At 52.7% G+C, this 18,101-nt stretch overlaps 1 protein-coding gene across 1 annotated transcript; it reads left to right on the forward strand.

Moving 5' to 3' along the window:
• The first annotated feature begins 2,064 nt into the window (after positions 1-2,064).
• On the forward strand, positions 2,065-17,162 carry LOC140902714 (ras-related protein Rab-11A-like). The gene is made up of 5 exons (XM_073323076.1): positions 2,065-2,217; positions 12,530-12,725; positions 13,479-13,672; positions 15,114-15,194; positions 15,323-17,162. Exons 1-5 carry the CDS (start codon positions 2,178-2,180, stop codon positions 15,460-15,462), a joined length of 651 nt encoding a protein of 216 aa, XP_073179177.1. The 5' UTR covers positions 2,065-2,177; the 3' UTR covers positions 15,463-17,162.
• Positions 17,163-18,101: the final 939 nt, after the last annotated feature.

Below are 18,101 nucleotides of genomic sequence, written 5' to 3' on the forward strand. Positions count from 1 at the left end.
GGAGAACCAGGCCCTGAACATCCAGTGCCCCCATCCAAACCACAGAACGCTGCCCCCTCAGAATGCCCCCTGCCATTTCAACGGGAGACAGCACTGTCCTTCATGTCCTGTCCTAAACTAGCCAGCAGCATCCCTGGTGCGACAGGGCCATGGAGATCGCTTCCCTGCAGCGCTGGGAGACTTCTTTCACTCATGACTGGAGAGTGTTCTGCCATCCTGCCAGGCCACTGCTGGGGAGCAGGGCCATTCCCGCGCTGAGGACCCCTCTCCAGGAGAAAAAAGGGGGTGCCAAGGGCATGATTTGCACAGAGGCAGCTGGTCCAAAGGGCCTGGAAGTCTGCACTCCACATCAGGGGACTCTAAGCTCAGACTTCAAAGCCTGCTGGTCAGCCACACGGAAAGTCATGGGTGTTCCCCCAGAGCTCTGGGTAACAGGGGGTCCGACTCTAAGTACCCAAGGGCTGTCCTAGCTCAGAGTTTGCCTCTTTGTTGCCCTCTAGTGGCCAGTGTGAAGAAGCGGTTGATAAGTCATCCGCCGTTCTCAACGAATGGAGCCCTGAGGGCGTCTCATTGTCGCCCTCTAGTGTCTGGTCCATGGAAGAAGTTGAGAGGTTGGCTGCAGCTCCCTGCTTTGAGCTCTGAAAGTCCTGGGTTCAAGCCCTGTTAACAGCCCAAGAGGAGCTGGTTACGCTAAGGGATGGGGGATGAGAGACTGTATCTCGCCCATGGGGGCTCCTTAGTGTTGGTCTGCTACGGGGTGTGGGGGGCGGGGGCTGAACTGCTTACTTGGCAGGATAGGGGCTGGGGGACAGAGAGAGGTCAGAGTTTGTACCATAGTTCACTGCATACAGACCCACCTCCCAGGGAGCAGCCATGTCAATCAGCCCCTCCCTAGAGTTCAGGGACCTTGGCTAATGACACCAGCCTCAGGGGCCCACGATGAGCCAGCAACCTGAAAGTCTGGTCAGATTAGCTGCAAGGCTCCTGGAGACGAGAGCTGGGGCCCTGCTTCCCAGCCAGCCCCGGGGAGCTGGGTCAGAGCTTGTTGATGGAACCGTTCCAAGCCCAGTGGCTTGATTCAGCCCGGCTTTGTGCTGAATTTTTGGGGCTAATTGGAACAAACCCAAAACTTTGGTGAGAGCCACGTGGTGGGTGTGTGTGCACAAGCATTAATGCACGTGTGTAAACGTGTGCATGCAGATGTGTGCATGCACACAAGTATGATTGAGCATGCATGTGTGCATGTGAGTGTGCACCTGTGTGAGTGCAAGTGAGTACAAGTGCACCCGCACAAGTGTGCAAAGCAAGTGTGTATGCAATCACACAAGTGTGTGAGTGAGTGAACATGAGTGTGAGCATGCAAGTGAACATACAAACCCTGCGTCTTGGCAGAGGGTTAGACTACTTGACCTTTGTGGTCCCTTCTAACCCTGTGATTCTACGAACAAATGTGTGTGTGTCTGCACGTGAGTGTGCAAGTGAGAGGGAGTATGCATGTGTCTGAGCACACACGTGTGCATTTGCTGCTCCATCGCAGCTAGAACAAAGATCCTCCTAGTTCAGGAGCCATGGGCAGTGAAGTGTCTATGACACACAGACCAGCAGTTCTGATTCCATCCAGCAGAGGCAGTGGTGTGCAGGTCATTTTATTAACATAGTCACACAAAAGCCCCCTCACCCCATCTCTCCCCCCCATGTGACTGCGTGTTCAAGACAAAGAGTTAAAGGAATATGACGGGCACTGGGTGTGCTTTACAAATTCTCCCTCAAAGAGGCTGCCAGCTAGGGAAGAGAGCCAGCCTCCCTGCTCTGTCCACCCCATTCATCTGCCTCCTGACCCTCTCCCATCACACCCGAGAGAGAGAGGGAAAAAGAGACATGGCTCCTTTAAAAAAAAATCATGCAAGCCCCACCCTGCATACCTGTGCCAGGTGAGTACCTTGCCAGCCTGACCAGCGAGGGACAGCCCCGCCGGCCAGTCAGAGCAGGAGAGGCGGAGAGCAGCAGACCAATGGGCGTGCAGGGAAGGCTTGGTGAGGCCTGCCCTGGGGGGGGTCACTGGCCCAGCCCAGGAAATCCCAGAGTGCTGAGATCAGCCGTGCTAGAGTCTGGGGGCAGGGGGACCAGAGCACAGGTGTGCACGGGGAGGAAGCCTCACCTAGAGAGCGGGCGGCAGGATGCGTGGCAAGGATGATGAGTATGATTATCTCTTTAAAGGTAACTTTTCCTCCTGGGGCTTTCTTTGCAACCGGGCTTCACTGCTTCCATCCCTGGGAGGCACCTGCCCAGCCTGGGCTGGGAGATGAGTTATTACCAGTCTTGGCTGCTCTCGGAGATGGCCCGGAACCAGAGCCCCCTGGCTTAGCTACCCTTGGGGTTTGGATCCTGCTGGTCTAACTCTGTCTTCCCCATCCCCCTTCCATGGCCCATGTTTAGATTGCAAGCCCTACGGGGCAGGGAGTGTCATTTTGTTCTGTATTCGTACAGCACCTAATGCCGTGGGATCTTGGGCCAAGACAGGGGCTTCCCAGCGCTACTGCAATGCAAATAATTATCATCCATGATCCCACTTGAAAAAAGCCACCTGCATGGGTTGCTCTGAACCCAGAATCGGGTGTGTGTGGGGGGGGGCATCCCCTTGACTTTATGGCACCTGCTTGGATGCTGGGGGTGGGGGGATGGGAAGAGGGCTGCTCACTGAGGCAAGAGTCCTTTAGGACCAGGCGCATTGCAGGGGGCCGGTGGTGGGAAGTGATGGACGTTGGTGGCGGTGGTTGTCTGTGTTGGGATAACGCTAGTGGCCTAAACAGGGCGTTCTAGGTGCATGTACAAATATATAATGGAAAGACGCCCTGGCCCAGAGAGCGTCCTAGCAGGGTGGGTGGGTGGCTTACTTTATGGAGGCTGCTGGACACTGACAACCCCTGTGGTTCTCTCTGGCTACCCTACCCTGGCTACTGGCCTGGGTGTGGGGCATGGATAGTGTGTGTGAAAGGGCTGAGGGAAAATCAATGGGGGATGCCCCAGCTGGGCTGTGATGAGGGGGAAACCCCTTGCTGGCCCAGTCTGCTCAATGCAGCCTCCCAGTTCAACCCACATAAACCTCCCCCTGCACCACGCAGCCCCAGTGTCTGAGCAGCGCCCATCCCCTTGGTATCTGCCTGCCCCGGCACCGTGGGCCCCTCCCAGAACCCAGCAGGTTTCACTAGCCTGTTCTGAGCTGACCTGGTGCACAAAGCACAGAGGTGATGCTGGTTTCTTTAAGTGAGTAATACTGAACCAAGTGATGTCACTAACTCTGCTGCAATTGGGAAGGGGAAGGGCTTGTGGCAGGAGCACAGGGCTGTGAGTCAGGACTCCTGGGTTCTACGACTCCCAGCTCTAGCCCCTGGGTGACTTGGGCAAATCCCAGCAACGCTCTGTGCCTCAGCATCCCCTTTTGTGCAATGGGAATTGTACTGACTTCCCACGCGGGGATGCCAAGGTTAATGCACTAATGTTTGCAAAGTGCTTTGAGATCCGTGGATACCAGGCACTAGCTGCTGCTGCTGCTGTTGTGTGTGTCTCTGACCGCCAACTCACTGGCTTTTCTTCTATCTTTAAGTTCCAGCAAAGGCTACGGGGACTTAAAAGGCTTTGAGCGTAGATTTTCAACACATTGTCATGATATCGCATGTGTGCCACTGTCCTTTGCTGGATGGAACTAGCACTGCTCCACTCTGTGTCATAGGCCATTTACTGCTGCCAGCTGATGGGGATCTTCCTGTCACTCAGGTGGCAGGCTCTTGTGCTAGAGGACCTGGGTTGTGTCCCCATTGTTGCCATGAAGTTCCACGTGCCTGCCATAGGTCCGTTTAACAATCATCTAGTGGTAGCCAGCCGCAGATGAATGAGGACAGAGAAAGGGTCGGGAGGTAAGGAGAGGCTGAACTGGCAAGATATCATCTACTGATGAATCGAGTCCAGGATGCATTAAGTCATCATGCTCCGCTCCTGATGAGTCACTTCTCTTTCCAAGCACTTCTCTGAAAGGCCATAAATGGCTCAAGCCGCTTGTGCCTTTCAGGTGGTTTCCTATAAAACCAGAATCTCCATTGCTCCACACCTTCACATGGAGTCACTTTACCCTGAGGCAAAATGCTGCCATTCCCACATGGTAGCATTTCACACTGGTGTAAATGATAAGATAGCGGGTGACAAAATCCCTGCTTTGATGAAGAGAGCCTCCTTCCCAGCTCATTTTCACTTAATTGAATCATTTCATGGCTTCCATGCACCCTGGCATTTAAAACCCTACGGTATTTGCAGTACCCGAAACATACAAATCCAATGGAACTCAATCTTCACCCCAATCGCTAGTAAAAGAGTTGGGGATGCCCCACTTCTGTAGATGCCGGTCCATTGAAGGTAAAGGGGATCTGAGGTGGGTTCCTTGTCAATAGGAGGCGGCAGCATGTAATAGCTTCACAGGCAAGAAATCGACTTGAGCTAAATTGCTATAAACCAGGGTTTTCACTGGTTGACTTTAAAACAACCCCACTGTTAGTTAAGCCTGGGTGTGGACAAGATCTATGGCCTGATTCTCCTTTACACCCTGCTGGCAACAGGGGCTAAGATATGTAACTGGCCCCATCCCAGTAATACTGAAGCATCTCACCATCTTCAAGGTATTTATCCTCACAACATCTCTGTGAGGCAGGGCAGAGCTGTTATCCCCATTGTGCCACAGGGGGAACAGACGCACAGAGGGGCTAAATGACTTTCCCAAGGTCACCCGCAGAGTCAGAGCAGGGAATTGAACCCAGGTCTCTCAAGTCCTTAACCATTGGGACATCCTTCCTCTCTAGGGACCTTACTGTACAATTGTCATCACTGCTCTCTTGAAGGCTCCTTTATGCTGCCAGAGGATTGTAAATGGGGCCTGAATATAAACAAGAATAAGGCACTAAATCTCCACTGTGAGTCTGTTTCAGGTACCACACACTGGGTAATAACATGAGAGGCCTCCAGGTTTCTAAAACTGTTTCTTAGGAGAGCTGTTCACGCAAATGCTGCAGCTAGCATGCTAGCCATGTGTACACAGACTGACTTCCAGGTACCTCCTCCAAACTCTTTCCTCCTGCAACTTCTGCTCCTCCCTCCAAGTTCTGTGCAGGTTGCTCCACAGGCAGGAAACATCAGACCTGAGTCCGATCTCGGTTACCCCCATGGTGATCGAGTATAACTCCATTGCAATCAGTGGAGTTGCAACGCTTTAAAATCAGTGCCTGTGAGATCAGAATTGGGCCCATTCTCCCCAATTTATGGCAGTTTTTCACTGATGAAATTAATAGGCAGCAGGTTTAATACAAACAAGAGGAAGTCCTTTTTCACACAATGCACAATTAACCTGTGGAACTCATTGCCATGGGACATTGTGATGCCCAAAAGCATAACTGGGTTCAAAAAAGAACTAGATAAGCTAATAAGATATTAGTTAAGAGGATCAAGGACACAATCCCATAATCCAGCCACTCTAAACCTCTGAGGGCCAGAAACTGGGAGGGGAACACGAGGTGAATCTCTCCAAAATTGCCCTGTTCTGTACACTCCCCCTGAAGCTCTGGTACTGGCCACTGTTTGACCCAGGGTACTGGACTAGATGGACCATTGGTCTGATCCAGTCTGGCCATTCTTATATTGTTCTGGCCATGCAAAGGGGCTGTGAATTCAGTCTTTCTTCAAATCCTTCTGTCTCCACTTCTTCCTTGGTGCTCCTGTAAGCTCAAGGCTGTATCCATTGTTCTCTCCAATGGAGTCTCAAGGATATCCACGGTCCCTGCTACTGAGACTTTGAAGGACACGTGATATTCAGTGCAAAAGGCACTGCAGAGTGAAGGGTAAGGCAGGGTGAATTCTTTGCAGGTTTGCAAGGTGGCTGCAGAATGGAAGTTATTAAAATCTGATTGCACAGAGGTTAAGGCCAGAAGGGACTATTCCGGTCTCCTGCAAAGCACCAGTCAGAGCATTTTTACCCCTTTCTATAAATAATCAAGTGGGACTTGAACCTATAACCACTTATTTTCAAGGCTAGGAATCCTTCCCTAGACCACATACCTTTTTCATGTATAGCCTGCTTTGCAGTGCTTTCACTTCTTCATGTGCTCTGCGTGTTGGATGGAATCATAACTACAATGCTGTAAGTCATGGACCCTATACTGCTAACACCTAGTGGTGATTCTCCTTTAAGTCAGAAGGTAGGGCCTCGATTTAGGTGCCAGGGGGTCTGAGTCTATTCCCACAGTTGCTGTGACATTCTAAATGGCCACGTGAACAGCTTGGGGCTTACCATAGTTCCTAGGTGACCTTATAAGCTATTTTCGATTACCTTCTGGACTCCCAAGCTTGTCATATTAATAACCGCATTTGCAACGTACTAACTCGCAGTACTGACATGGGCCTTTCTGATTTCAGTCGACTTTGCAAATATAAGTTAAACCCATGCTGTAATTGGGGGTTAGAATCATCATCCGTGGTTCACCAATGGAGAAATAGAGGCACAGAGGCCAGTATCCTGCAACCATGGGGATGTCAGTGCTGGGATTACAGCTCTGAGTTCCTGGCTCCCAGGACACTGCTCACACCTCACCTCTGAGGACAATGAGCTAATGTGCCCCAGCACTCTTTCCTTGCAGCCATATTCTGATAAATCACACTCATGCGCCCCTTTCAGTCTCTTCACTCTTCCCCTGTATCCTGCCTTCTCGCCTGTCTCCTTTGCTACCGCAAGTAAGCGGCATGGGGACCTTGAGCAGAGAGACCACAGGCCTCCTGGATTCTCTTCCCAGCTCTGCCACTGACAGGCTACGTGACCTTGGGAAAGTGGCATTAGTGCCTCGGTTTCCCCACCCGGGAAACAGGCCCTGCTCCCCAGGGGAATTGTGTCTCATGCATTTGTAAGACGCTTTCTGCATGAAAGGTGGCCAGAGAAGTGCAGAGTAAGAGTAATTGTTTTTCACAATGTATCCAAAGGTACAAAGCCAGTGACTTGAGTTCTTAGATACACTCCATACTGGCAAAGTCCTCATAGACGGATGCAATTTATACCAGCACAGCTTATTCCAGCTGCACTTCTTACACACACACACACACACACCTACACCTGCCAGCACAGGTATGTCTGTCAAGGATCACTCCTACAGACCTCCGACCAACAGAGCTATGCTGGTAAAAAGCCTGGTGCAGCCCAGACCCAACCATAAGTAAGAATTCAGACCTGGAGCTTTTTCCTTTTCCCCACCCAATCTTCTGAGGTTTACCACGGTGATGCATTTTCCCGTCACCAGGTAGGAAGTTAGGCGGTGACAAATTATGGCAGCATCAATCCCCAGTACTCCCCCGTGGGCTAGAGGGAAACAAGAGTTAGATCCGAGCACTTGTTATACGGCAAACGAAACCAGAGTGGGGCGCTTGGAGCCGTTCGGTGCTTAGGGGATGTGCGAAACCTGGACAATCATCTGAAAGGCACAGGCAAGATGCTGTTCCACCTCTCCTTGGGCCAGAGCGGACTCAAGAAAACAGCTAGCAAAATGGGTATGATTTGGGGGAAGTGATGGTTATAGAGGCAGCTAAAAGAGGCTTATGAGGACAGGAAGGATGGCCTTGTGGTTAAGACCCTAGCCGAACACTGAGAAGACACAGGGTCAACTCCCTGCTGTGTCGTGGACTCCATGTGTGTCAAGTTGCACAGGCTGGGTCTGCACTAGACAGTTGCACTGGAGAATAGTTTTGTTGGCCATCAGCACAGCTATTTTGGGGGTTCACACTGGGCTGCTTGTGCCGCTCGGCTTGGCCAAAACATGTTGCATTGTGGGTAGGCATCCCAGTATCCTTCAGGTGTGCTGCCTTGTGGGAGGTTGTCGCTGTATTGGAGGGCAGCTGCTATGCATGGTAGGAGACTCACCCTCCTCTCAGGCGTCCAGAGATCTCTCAATCAACCTCTCTGATCTGTACAGTGGGGGAGGCAACGATTTCCCTCCTTCCCAGGGGATGCTCAGGTGCCAGGTGCTCCCCTGCAATGGCGCCTACAGCCGTACACACGTCACGTCAACCTCAAGAGTGGCTACAAGCACGGGGAGGCTGGCTGGGAGAAGGGGGCGGGGAGCCCTGGGCCACGTGAAATATTTCTGGGGGCACCCTTGCTCAGTTGCTCCGGTGATGGGAACCACGGAAGCACCCTACATTGCCATTCATCTTGGCAGAAGACACTGAATATCTAATTCATGAGAAGACCAACTCGATCCCAAGTCCTATGCATCTGAGGGCATGTCTACGCTTACACTGGCGTGTCGAGTACGGACGCTGCAGGCCCAGCTGGCAAGGGGATAAATAGCCATGTAGATGTCTTGGGTGAGTACCCTAGAGTGCCGAATACACTCGAACCCCGAGGTTATATGTCCTACCCAGCTCTGTACACACCCAGGCAGTGCCTCCTACATCTACACGGCCATTGTTAGCAGCGCAGTATCCTGCCAGAGCCTTTCCCTGCAGTGTGTAGCTACATGCCTGTGCTCTGCATGCTGCCCTATGTGTAGACATAGCCTGAGAGGCTGGAGGAGAGAATTAGATTCCTGGCTCTGCCACTGACCAGCTGGGTGATGCTGGGCAAGTCATGTCCCCCTGTCTGTGCCTCAGTTTCCCCACACACACTTTGCCTTGTCTATTTAAACTGTAAGCTCTCAGAAGCAGGGTCTCTCTTACGGGGGTATGTATAGTGGGGTCTGCTGTCCCAGGTCAGTCACGTCATCTCTCCTTTCCTCAACTTGACCCACCTGTAGCATGGGGAGAGAGCCATCTGTTCAGGCCTTTCAAGTAGGCAGAGAGGAAAGGCGTGAGCATTACTTCCTTTGGCAGAATCACCTGTTACCCTAGCAGTACCAGCAACTGGAGGAAGCCCCGCGGTTAAGCAAGGGGAAGTGGTACGTTCCTGTGGACGCAAGCTGATTGGCAAATCCCAGAGCGGCCTGCTAGAGCTCACTGACTCCGGTTTATTCCTGTAGTGTCTTCATGTCTGGAGTGACTGCACTCTTCTGAAGTGTGCGTGCGGGCTTCGTCACTTCCTGGATACAGCTCCTTGGAAAACTTTCCTGGAAACAGTTTTCCCTTGGAAAATGCAGTTTCAACAAAACCAGAAGGTTTTGGCAAAATCCGATCAACCTGGACACTTGTGTTTAAAAAGGCATGTTGAAAATGTCTAAATGTCACGCTAGCAGCGTGGCAAGTTTTGATTTGTCATTTGAAAAGCACTGTTCATTTTGAAATGTACGTTTTTAGTATGAAGGGTCACAAGAGCAATGAAATTTGTTTTGCCCAAAAACATTTCTGATACTTTCTTCTCAATCAGGAAGGACTCCTCCTCCCCCCTCACCCCCCTGAAGTCTTGAAATTTTTTGCGGGATGGAAAATCTGTTTTCTGGCCAGCTCTGTCCCAAGTCACAGGAGGAAGGGACTTGCCCAGATCACCCAGCAAGCTGGTGGCAGAGCTGAGAACAGAAAGAAAAGTCTTCTGAATTCATCTGAAATATTCAGATGACTCCTTCTACTTATGGGAGCCAGCCTGACCTAGTAGATAAAGCGTTGGATTGGGATTCAGAAGACCATGGGTTATATTCCCAATTCTACCACTGACCTCCTGGTTGACCACAGGCAGGTCAAACCCCTGCTGTGCCTCAGTTTCCCCATCTGTATAATGGGGATAGTGATACTACCCTCCGTTGCATGCTGGATGAGAGCTAGGTGGTGATATCTAGAGGTCTGATTCTTACTTTAAAGTCCCTTTATGCTGCCAGTGATGTGAATGGCCCCCAGGTTGAGTGAGCAAGGCCAGAGCTGTGCAAAGGGGCCTTAACATGAATAAGAATCAGGCCCCTGTGTCTGTATTTTTGCTGCCTGATGCTGTCACACCAGGTACAATTCCCACTCCTGATATGCCAAGAAACCAGCCACCTCCCTGGCCTCCATCTAACACCAGGAGACTTCTGATTCTGGATTTCCAAAGTCCAGCCTCTCCCAGTTACGTCCTACCTTTAAAAAAATATTGCAATCATTCATGATGCTTCTGTGCCTTCCAAATGACCTTGCTAATAACAGCAACTCATTTCACACGACAGTAGGTTTCATAGATTGCTGCCGTTCACTTGCAGTCAAGCGATTCCCCACGCCCCGGCCCTGTGTTACTTGGTTATCTGGGGCTTATTTAAAGAGATTTTAATCAGAAAAAGTAATTTTTATGAAACTTTCTCGCTGTTCCCTGAGGCTTGGAGTCTGGTCTTCTGACTCGGCAAACAAGCAGTCACCTACCTTGGCACTTCTGGGGATAAAAGGGAGCCCGAAATGGGTTTTCTTGGGAACATAGTAATTTAGAGTGGATTAGACCAGTGAGGAAGAATGGCCCGGTGGTTACGGCGTTAGCCTGGGACTTGGGAGACCAGCATTCAATTCCCTACTTTGCCACAGTTGTGTGACCCTGGGCACGTCACTTGTTCTCACTCTGCCCCTCAGTTTCCCCATCTATACAATGCAATGGGGATAATAGCACTTCCCTGCCTCACAAGGGGGTTGTAAGGAGAAATATGTTAGAGATTGTGAGGTGCTCAGAGAACGGGAGCCAGATAACCATTTTAGAGACTGTCCTGTGTCCAGTGCCAGAGAGAAGTGCAAGAATTTTTGCCATGACTGTAATCTGCTTCTGATGATATCCCTTAGCTAGAACTTGGTTCATAGTTCTCAGATATCTGTCCTTTCCAAAGCTTTCAATCTTCTAACTCTGGATCTTCCTGTCTAACCCTCTGTACAAATGTCGAATCCTTGTTTAACCCTGCTCAAAACTCTTGTAGGTGTGTGTGGAGAAAAGTATTTTCCTTTGTTCGGTTTGGAATTCACCCCCTTTGGGTTTAATTGAATGAACACACACACACCGCTTTGCCTTGGAGCATTGGTTTGTGGGGGAGACAGAGCAGTTTTGTGTCTCTGCTCCCAAACTGGGAGGTTTTGAAAAAAAAAAGAGCCGGTGGTTGGAAAAATCATTCTCTGCTGAGTCATAAACTGAACAAACTTGATATGGAAACCACAGAGAGAAAACCCCTGGCGCCACTGTTCGTTTAACTGAGGCACTTTAATGCATGGGTTCTCCAGGAACAGGGCTAAGCTGGGACTGGTAGGAAATGCTTTTTGTAACCCACCCTCTGGGCATTCAGCACCAAGCGTGCAGGCCTCTCTGCTAATTGAGATAAAGGAGCAACTCCATTAGCTGGCAGCAGCAGTAGGCCACTATTCTCTGTGGCAAGAGAGGCCTTCGTCCTCAAGAGGCAGTGTGGCCTAGTGGCTAGAACACATCTAGGACTCAGGGGACCTGGGTTCTAGTCCAGGCTCTGACCTCGGGGAAGTCCCTGTTCTATTGTGTGCTTCAGTTTCCCCATCTGTCTTGTCTGTTTAGACTGTAAGCTCTTCAGGGCAGGGGCTGTGTATGCCATTGATAGAGCAGTTTCTGATGCATGTCCGGAAAGAACTGAGGCCCAGCAAACTCATTCCATGCAGGCCACTGACTGGATGGTAGCTGCTCCAGGTCAGAATGTTGGAGTTACACATCAGGGTGAAGTGACCATGCAAGTAACTGTACACGGCCAGTTGCTGTAAGGTCCCTTCACGCTGCTCTGTGGTATAAATCAGAACCTGACCCAGGGAGACCAGGTGACTCACCCAAGGTCACACAGGGAATCAGTGGCAAAAGTGGGAATGGAACCCACGTCTCCCAAATCCCAGCCCAGCACCTTAGCCACAAGACCCTCCTTCCTCTTGTTGCTTATAGTGCGCCGTCAGATTCCATCCACCCCAAACCCTGGCTCAAAATTTGCATCAGGTGCTAACTTCTTGCTTTGGGTGTGTCTTATTGGGGGGAGGAGGCAGAAGATTGAAACCTTTGCAATCTCTCCAGCTCTGGGGCAGGAATTTTCCAAAGACCTGTTTAAAGCCTGTTGAGTATCTGTGGTGTTATTTAAATGGCCATAAGTTGTTTGGTTCCAATATCCGAGAACAGGGGCTGCTTCTCCCCCACCCCTGCTCTGGGATCACATTTCATAGAACCAGAGGGTTAGAAGGTACCACAAGGGGTCATCTAGTCCAGTGTTTCTCAATCTTTTCGCCTGAGCTGGCGCTGCTGGGCCAGGGACGGAGAGCGCTTGGTGCTAATCCGGCAGGATAGCCACGTGGCCAGAGCCCCTAGTGTAGACAGGCAAAGCTGCTGCCCGCTACTGTTTGCACTGGTGCAAAACCTACAGGAAGGGTTTGCATTGGTGTAGCTGCTCAGGGCCAATGCCAGGGTAGACTAGGCCCTGAGAGTGTGCTCCAAATTGCTGCTCCGTGCCTCAGTTTTCCCAGCTGCAGAATGGGGACAATACTCACTCTGCATCAGCCGATCTCAGGTGAGAGTTGAAGATTGCAAGCACCCTTGTGCCCTAGGCCAATTGTTAACCTTGCACTTTGTGCCTCTCAGTGGTGCTGATCGGGGACTCCGGCGTAGGGAAGAGCAACCTCCTCTCGCGCTTCACCCGCAATGAGTTCAACCTGGAGAGCAAGAGCACCATCGGGGTGGAGTTCGCTACCCGGAGCATCCAGGTGGACAAGAAGACCGTGAAGGCTCAGATCTGGGACACAGCGGGTCAGGAGCGTTACCGCGCCATCACTTCAGCGTGAGTAGTAGCATTTTGCCCTAGAGCCTGGGTTGCACAGGCAGTGCATCCCTTCAGAGTGCAGCCACTTCTGGGGTGGAACACGACCGCTGTCTAACACACCCAGTAACATAGAAATTGACAGGCTGAATCGGAGCGAAGGTTCAGATAGTCCAGGATGCCGTCTCAGACAACAGCCAGCACCTGCTGCTGCTTGGGCCACAGCTCCCAGCCCCCCTTAACTCTCTGCTGAAAAAGACACTCCCTTCCTTTCAATACAGCTGCTTCCTGTCTCCTCTGCAGTTCCCTCCACAACTGAGCCACTCGCTGGCATTTTCTAATCCCGTCCTCCCTTCCCTGGTAGCTGTGTGTGATAACTGAACTGGGCTGGCTGGCCTTTAAAGGGGCAAAGCAGCCTGGTACAAGGCCTCAAAGTGATATCTTGTGGCAGTGAGTTACGCAGGCTAATTGTGCACTGAGGCACAGCTTGGTATGTCGCCTTGGGCACAGCTGGTAATAAAACCCAGGAGTCCCCAGTCCCCCCCCCCCCCCAATCTCTACCCGCTAGACACTACTACCCTCCCCGGAGCTGGGACTAGAACCCAGGACTCCTGACTCCCAGGCTACCACTATTTTCACAGCACGGCGGCAGCTCCCCCTGTGACGCTGGAATGAGCCCCTGTCTGGGCTGGATCCAGCTTGACCTGCTCCACTCCGGCCCCCTGTGCCTCCTGCCTCGCCCGGGACAACTCCGCCACTCTTTCTCCCACCCAGGTATTACCGGGGTGCGGTGGGTGCCCTCCTGGTCTACGACATCGCCAAGTACCTGACCTACGAGAACGCTGAGCGCTGGCTGAAGGAGCTGCAGGACCACGCCGACGCCAACATCGTGATCATGCTGGTGGGCAACAAGAGCGACCTGCGGCACCTCCGGGCCGTGCCCACCGACGAGGCCAAGAGCTTTGCAGGTACGGGCACGGCTCCCCCGCTCCGGGAGCTGCCCCAGGGCTGCGGAGAGAACAGAGCTGGAGTTCCCTCCTGTTTCTCTTTGCTTTACCCACTGGATTGAATGCAGAGCAGAGAGACAGGGCTGGCATCCCGGGAAGGGACAGGGCTGGGGTTTAGTGGGGCAGGGTTAAATGATGGGGGTGATACTCGGGGGGTAGCAGCTGGCTGGCGTGCATGGGAATCCTGGCAAGGTTTGTGTTGCTTTTCAATATTGCTGAAGGGGGGGGGGCACATGAGTGAGCCAGGGCACCGCCCTCTTCTGGGTGGCCTTGGTGCTGCATAACCATGAGTCATAGGTCCTCGCCAGTGATGGAGATTCTCCCTCAGCTCACCTGGGGCCTGGATGTGGGGGGCCCCAGTTCCATCCCCATTGCTGCCCTGCAGCACTGAGAGGGCCCCGGGTCGTGGTGGGAAGCACAGCCTGTCTGGGTTGTGGCTTTTCATGCCATATTTCACCCTAGAAACTTTCCCAAACCCCAGCCTCTGGGCCTGCCTGGCCAGCCCTGCTCCTCAGCATGAGTGGGGGTCGGGGAGCAGTTGTCTGGAGGGGGCTGACAGCCCAGACGAGGGGGCAGGGCTGCTCTAATGCAGATGGAGGTGAATTAGCAGAGGACGTCGGGAGAAGGGCATGGGGGGAGGGATGCGGATTGCTCAGCACCCCCGTCCATGTATATCAGCAGCGGGCACCTCATTCACCCAAGGATGTGCCCAGCATCGCGGACATGGATGGAGGGAGCGTCCAGAGGGCACTGTCTTCCAGTGACTGGGCGCTCGGGGGGCTCTGGACAGCCACAGTTCGGGGGGGCAGGCTCCAGGGCAGAGGCAGAGCTAGATTCACCTCTTGGCCTGAACTGGAGGCCGGGGGAGTGGAGGGAATACCCCAGCTGGGGAGCCAGCGGGATGGTCCCATCTCCAGCCCGACCTGGCCAATGAGCAATGGGGTCTGCTGGGCTGTGGGTTGCACCAGTTCCTCTAAGAGAGGCCAGTTAAAGGAGTCAGCTGTGGGTGGATGGGGTCTGTTGAGAGGGGGATCGAGCAGAGGGGCACATTGCAGGGTACCCCCCGGTGAGTGGGTGTCACAGGTTCCCCTCCCTTATGCCCCGTGGAGGAGATGAATGGTTATACCCTCTGCTAGGAAGTTCTGGCTCATGCTGCTGTTGGCTTGGGAAGTCCCCGGTTTGATCCCCAGCAGGGTGGCTTGTCACACTAGCAGCTGGTTACTGCAGTGCGGGGTTTGGGGAGGGAGCTGAGGCAAGGGCCATGGGGGTGGGCCTGAAGGGATCTGGACCTGGGCTGGATTAAAGGGGGCTCTGTCGGGCCAAGTAAAGGGAACTGCCAGTGGCCTGGGAGTTCTGCTAGGTGTGTCCATCCGTCTGAACCCTCCGCTTCCTGTCCTTGCAGAGAAGAATGGCCTGTCCTTCATCGAGACGTCTGCCCTGGACTCCACCAACGTGGAGACGGCCTTCCACAGCATTCTGGCAGGTACGGGGCCCACAGCCGCCTGGCTCCCGTGGGGTGGGAACCGTGGCCCATGTTGTGGGGGGAGGGTGGGAAGGGATGAACATGAACTCCCCCTCACCGCCTGGGGTTGCTCTTTCTCCCGCCTGCAGAAATCTACCGCATCGTGTCGCAGAGGCAGATGACCGGGCAGCAGGAGCCGGAGTTTGGGTCCAGCACGGCCATTGACCCTGTCAAAGTCCTGCCCACTCACCAGGAGGGGAAACAGGCTCCCTGCTGCCAGAACATATGATGCTGACGGGAGGCACCAGAGGCAGGCAGACCCCTGCTGTTGTCCCTCACCGGGGCTGCTTCCCTGTGAGGGGGGCGGGGTGTCGGAGCATGTGTTATATAAGATCCTGTCGTTTCCCTGTCTCTTGTTCCCTCCCGCAACCCATGGACTGTTGTACTTAATGTAACTCCTATATAAACATAACTAGGCCACCACTGTTTCCTTGGGGAGATGGGTGTTATCTATTTGAGATCATCATTTCCTCTGGTATCATGCCCCTCCCTTCCCGCATGCTATTGGATGTATGTTTATATAGGGCCTACTCTAATGGGAGTAGACATATTGTGGGGATCTTCCCTTTGGCCCTGCCTCTCCTTTTTTTTAAAAAAAAAAAAAAAGACCTCTTTAAAGATCCCTAATGGCCTAGTGTGTGTGCGTGCATTCACACAAGACTCAAAGGGCCCTGACAGCCCAACCCTGCAGGTGTGGCTGCTAGGCAGGCTTGCTAGACAGGTCTGATTGGGACACTGGGGAGAGTCTATTGTGGATCACCAAGCTCTTCTGTCTGCGGTGAGGTGGGCTGGAAGCAGAGTGCGGTTACACCCGTCTTAATCCAGAGTGACTCTGCTGAAAGCCCTGGGGCTGAGCCCCACTGATCTCATGAGAAACACTAAGAGCCCAGCCCAGGTTGGCTGACAGTTTTCTGGTCCTTCCAGGGTCAGGTTAGATTTGAGTTCTGGCGGCGTTAACTCCGGATTTACTCCAGTATCAAGGGGATAGGAATCCATGGCCTTTTGTCGCTTCCCAAAGAGAAGGCGCAGGCTGACCACTGACGTGGCGAGTGACTCATGGTTTGCGGTGCCTCCGTTTTGGGCACCCATGTCTGACTGTTTTGGTCCCCAGCTAGAGCAGGATTTCCAGAGGGTCTGAGCATCGACTCCCATTGGCTTCACCCAGCTCTATGTCTCCGTCACATGCCGAGAGCCAAGGGCACCCCCGAGAGGCGGGGCTGTTTCCTGCCAGGAGTGGAGAACCGGCTCTATTCTTTGCTGTCCGAGCAGAGCCTTGGACTCGAGATAAAGGAAGAACTTGATGCTCTTTCCGCCCCTGCCCCTGCTTTAAACTGTGTAGCTGCCGGCTTGGAATCTTAAAGTGGTGTCATTTCACTGCCGCAGCCAAAGCTTTGCTCTCTTCAGCACTGATCCTACTAAAATTGCCCCGTGCGGTCTCGCCCACCCGGAGATTAGCCCCACTCAGCCTTTGGTGTAGCCGCAGCTGTGCTCAGTTCTATGTGTAGAAAAGGGCAAGCCGGGGCTGCTGGTTAGTTTAAGCAGTGCTAACCCCTGCATGCCCTTGTCTGGATCCAGTCTTGGAAACTGAGTCCTGGTTGAGCCAAGAATGGGGAACTTCAGGGCAAACTTCCTCAGTGCGCTGTCCCAGAGGGTCCTGGGCTGAGAAGGGAGTTTGAGCTGTTGAGTCTGCATGGTCATTTGCCTGTCTGCTGGGGCCACAACCAGTGATGAGCAGGAAGGGGGGTAATTGGTGGTGGCTTATTACCCCTCCTTTGTCTGCTGTGGTTGGATTGTGTGCAGCTCTGAACCTGGCGCCCCCCCCCCCCCCAAGCTGTGTAAATATGATGGAGCCTTTTAACATCAGCTCTCGACTGTGTCTTGTTTTTTGTTGAATGTGTGTGTGTTTAAAAAAAAAAAGTTTAAATAAAATATCTAACATCTTTCCCTGTTGCCGCCCTCTCTCTGTCATGGGGTGTGGGACTTCAGCACACACCACCAGGCTCATCAGCGGGGTCAGAACCCTGGGACCTTCCACATTAAAAGCATGAGCCTCGCCTACTCCAGTGGATAACTCTAAGTGGCAGAGGTAGTAGGCTGTTGTCCTCTAGGGGTCAGTGGCATGGACTCCCCAGCATAAATGATCTGGGGGAGGAGGAGTTGAGGTTCCTATTTAAAATGGAACGTAGTGGGGGTGAAGGATGCCAGATCGCAAACTCTGTGGGGACTGGCATACGGACAACACCTTGCAAGAAACCCCCGCCCCCCAGGAGCAAAGTATGCTGTCCTGGAGGGACCCCGGCTAGGAGTGAGAGGGGGAGTTCATAGGATTGATCCCAAGCGTTTACAAATCAGGTGGCTGGCCTCAAAAATATTGAGATCCATTTACAAAATAAGATTATTGGGATGCTCTGTCTTTTGCCTACTGGTCTCTGAGCCTTTAGCTCATACTCCAGTCATGTCTCTAAGCTTTACTCCTCAGCCAGGAGAGCTGGAAATGTATGTTTTTATTTGGTTAAAGGAAAACTGCCATTCTGCTGTAAATCACAGGTCGCCAGCAGCTGGGGCTTTATGCAAAGCATTGAGTTGGTGCAGTCTCCCCCAGTGCAGGCTCCACAATCAAGCCTCTGTCTCCCTCTGCTGAGGCTGCCCATGAGGTGGGATGGTGTGACACGGAGTGGCCTGGAGGCTCATTTCCCCACCTGCCGTTCAGATTCATGTGTGTGTGCCATGCACATCCCAAATGGCTGCGAACTTTGCTGCACCCCAGAACTGGCTGCATTTCAGCTCCAGGGGCAGTGTGCTGCCGATGCACAAAGGGCTCTGAACACCCATCCTTTGTGTCAGCCCCATCAACTGCTAAGGGAGGGT

Source organism: Lepidochelys kempii, chromosome 24 (assembly GCF_965140265.1).
Source record: "Lepidochelys kempii isolate rLepKem1 chromosome 24, rLepKem1.hap2, whole genome shotgun sequence".
Classification (NCBI taxonomy): Eukaryota; Metazoa; Chordata; order Testudines; family Cheloniidae; genus Lepidochelys; species Lepidochelys kempii.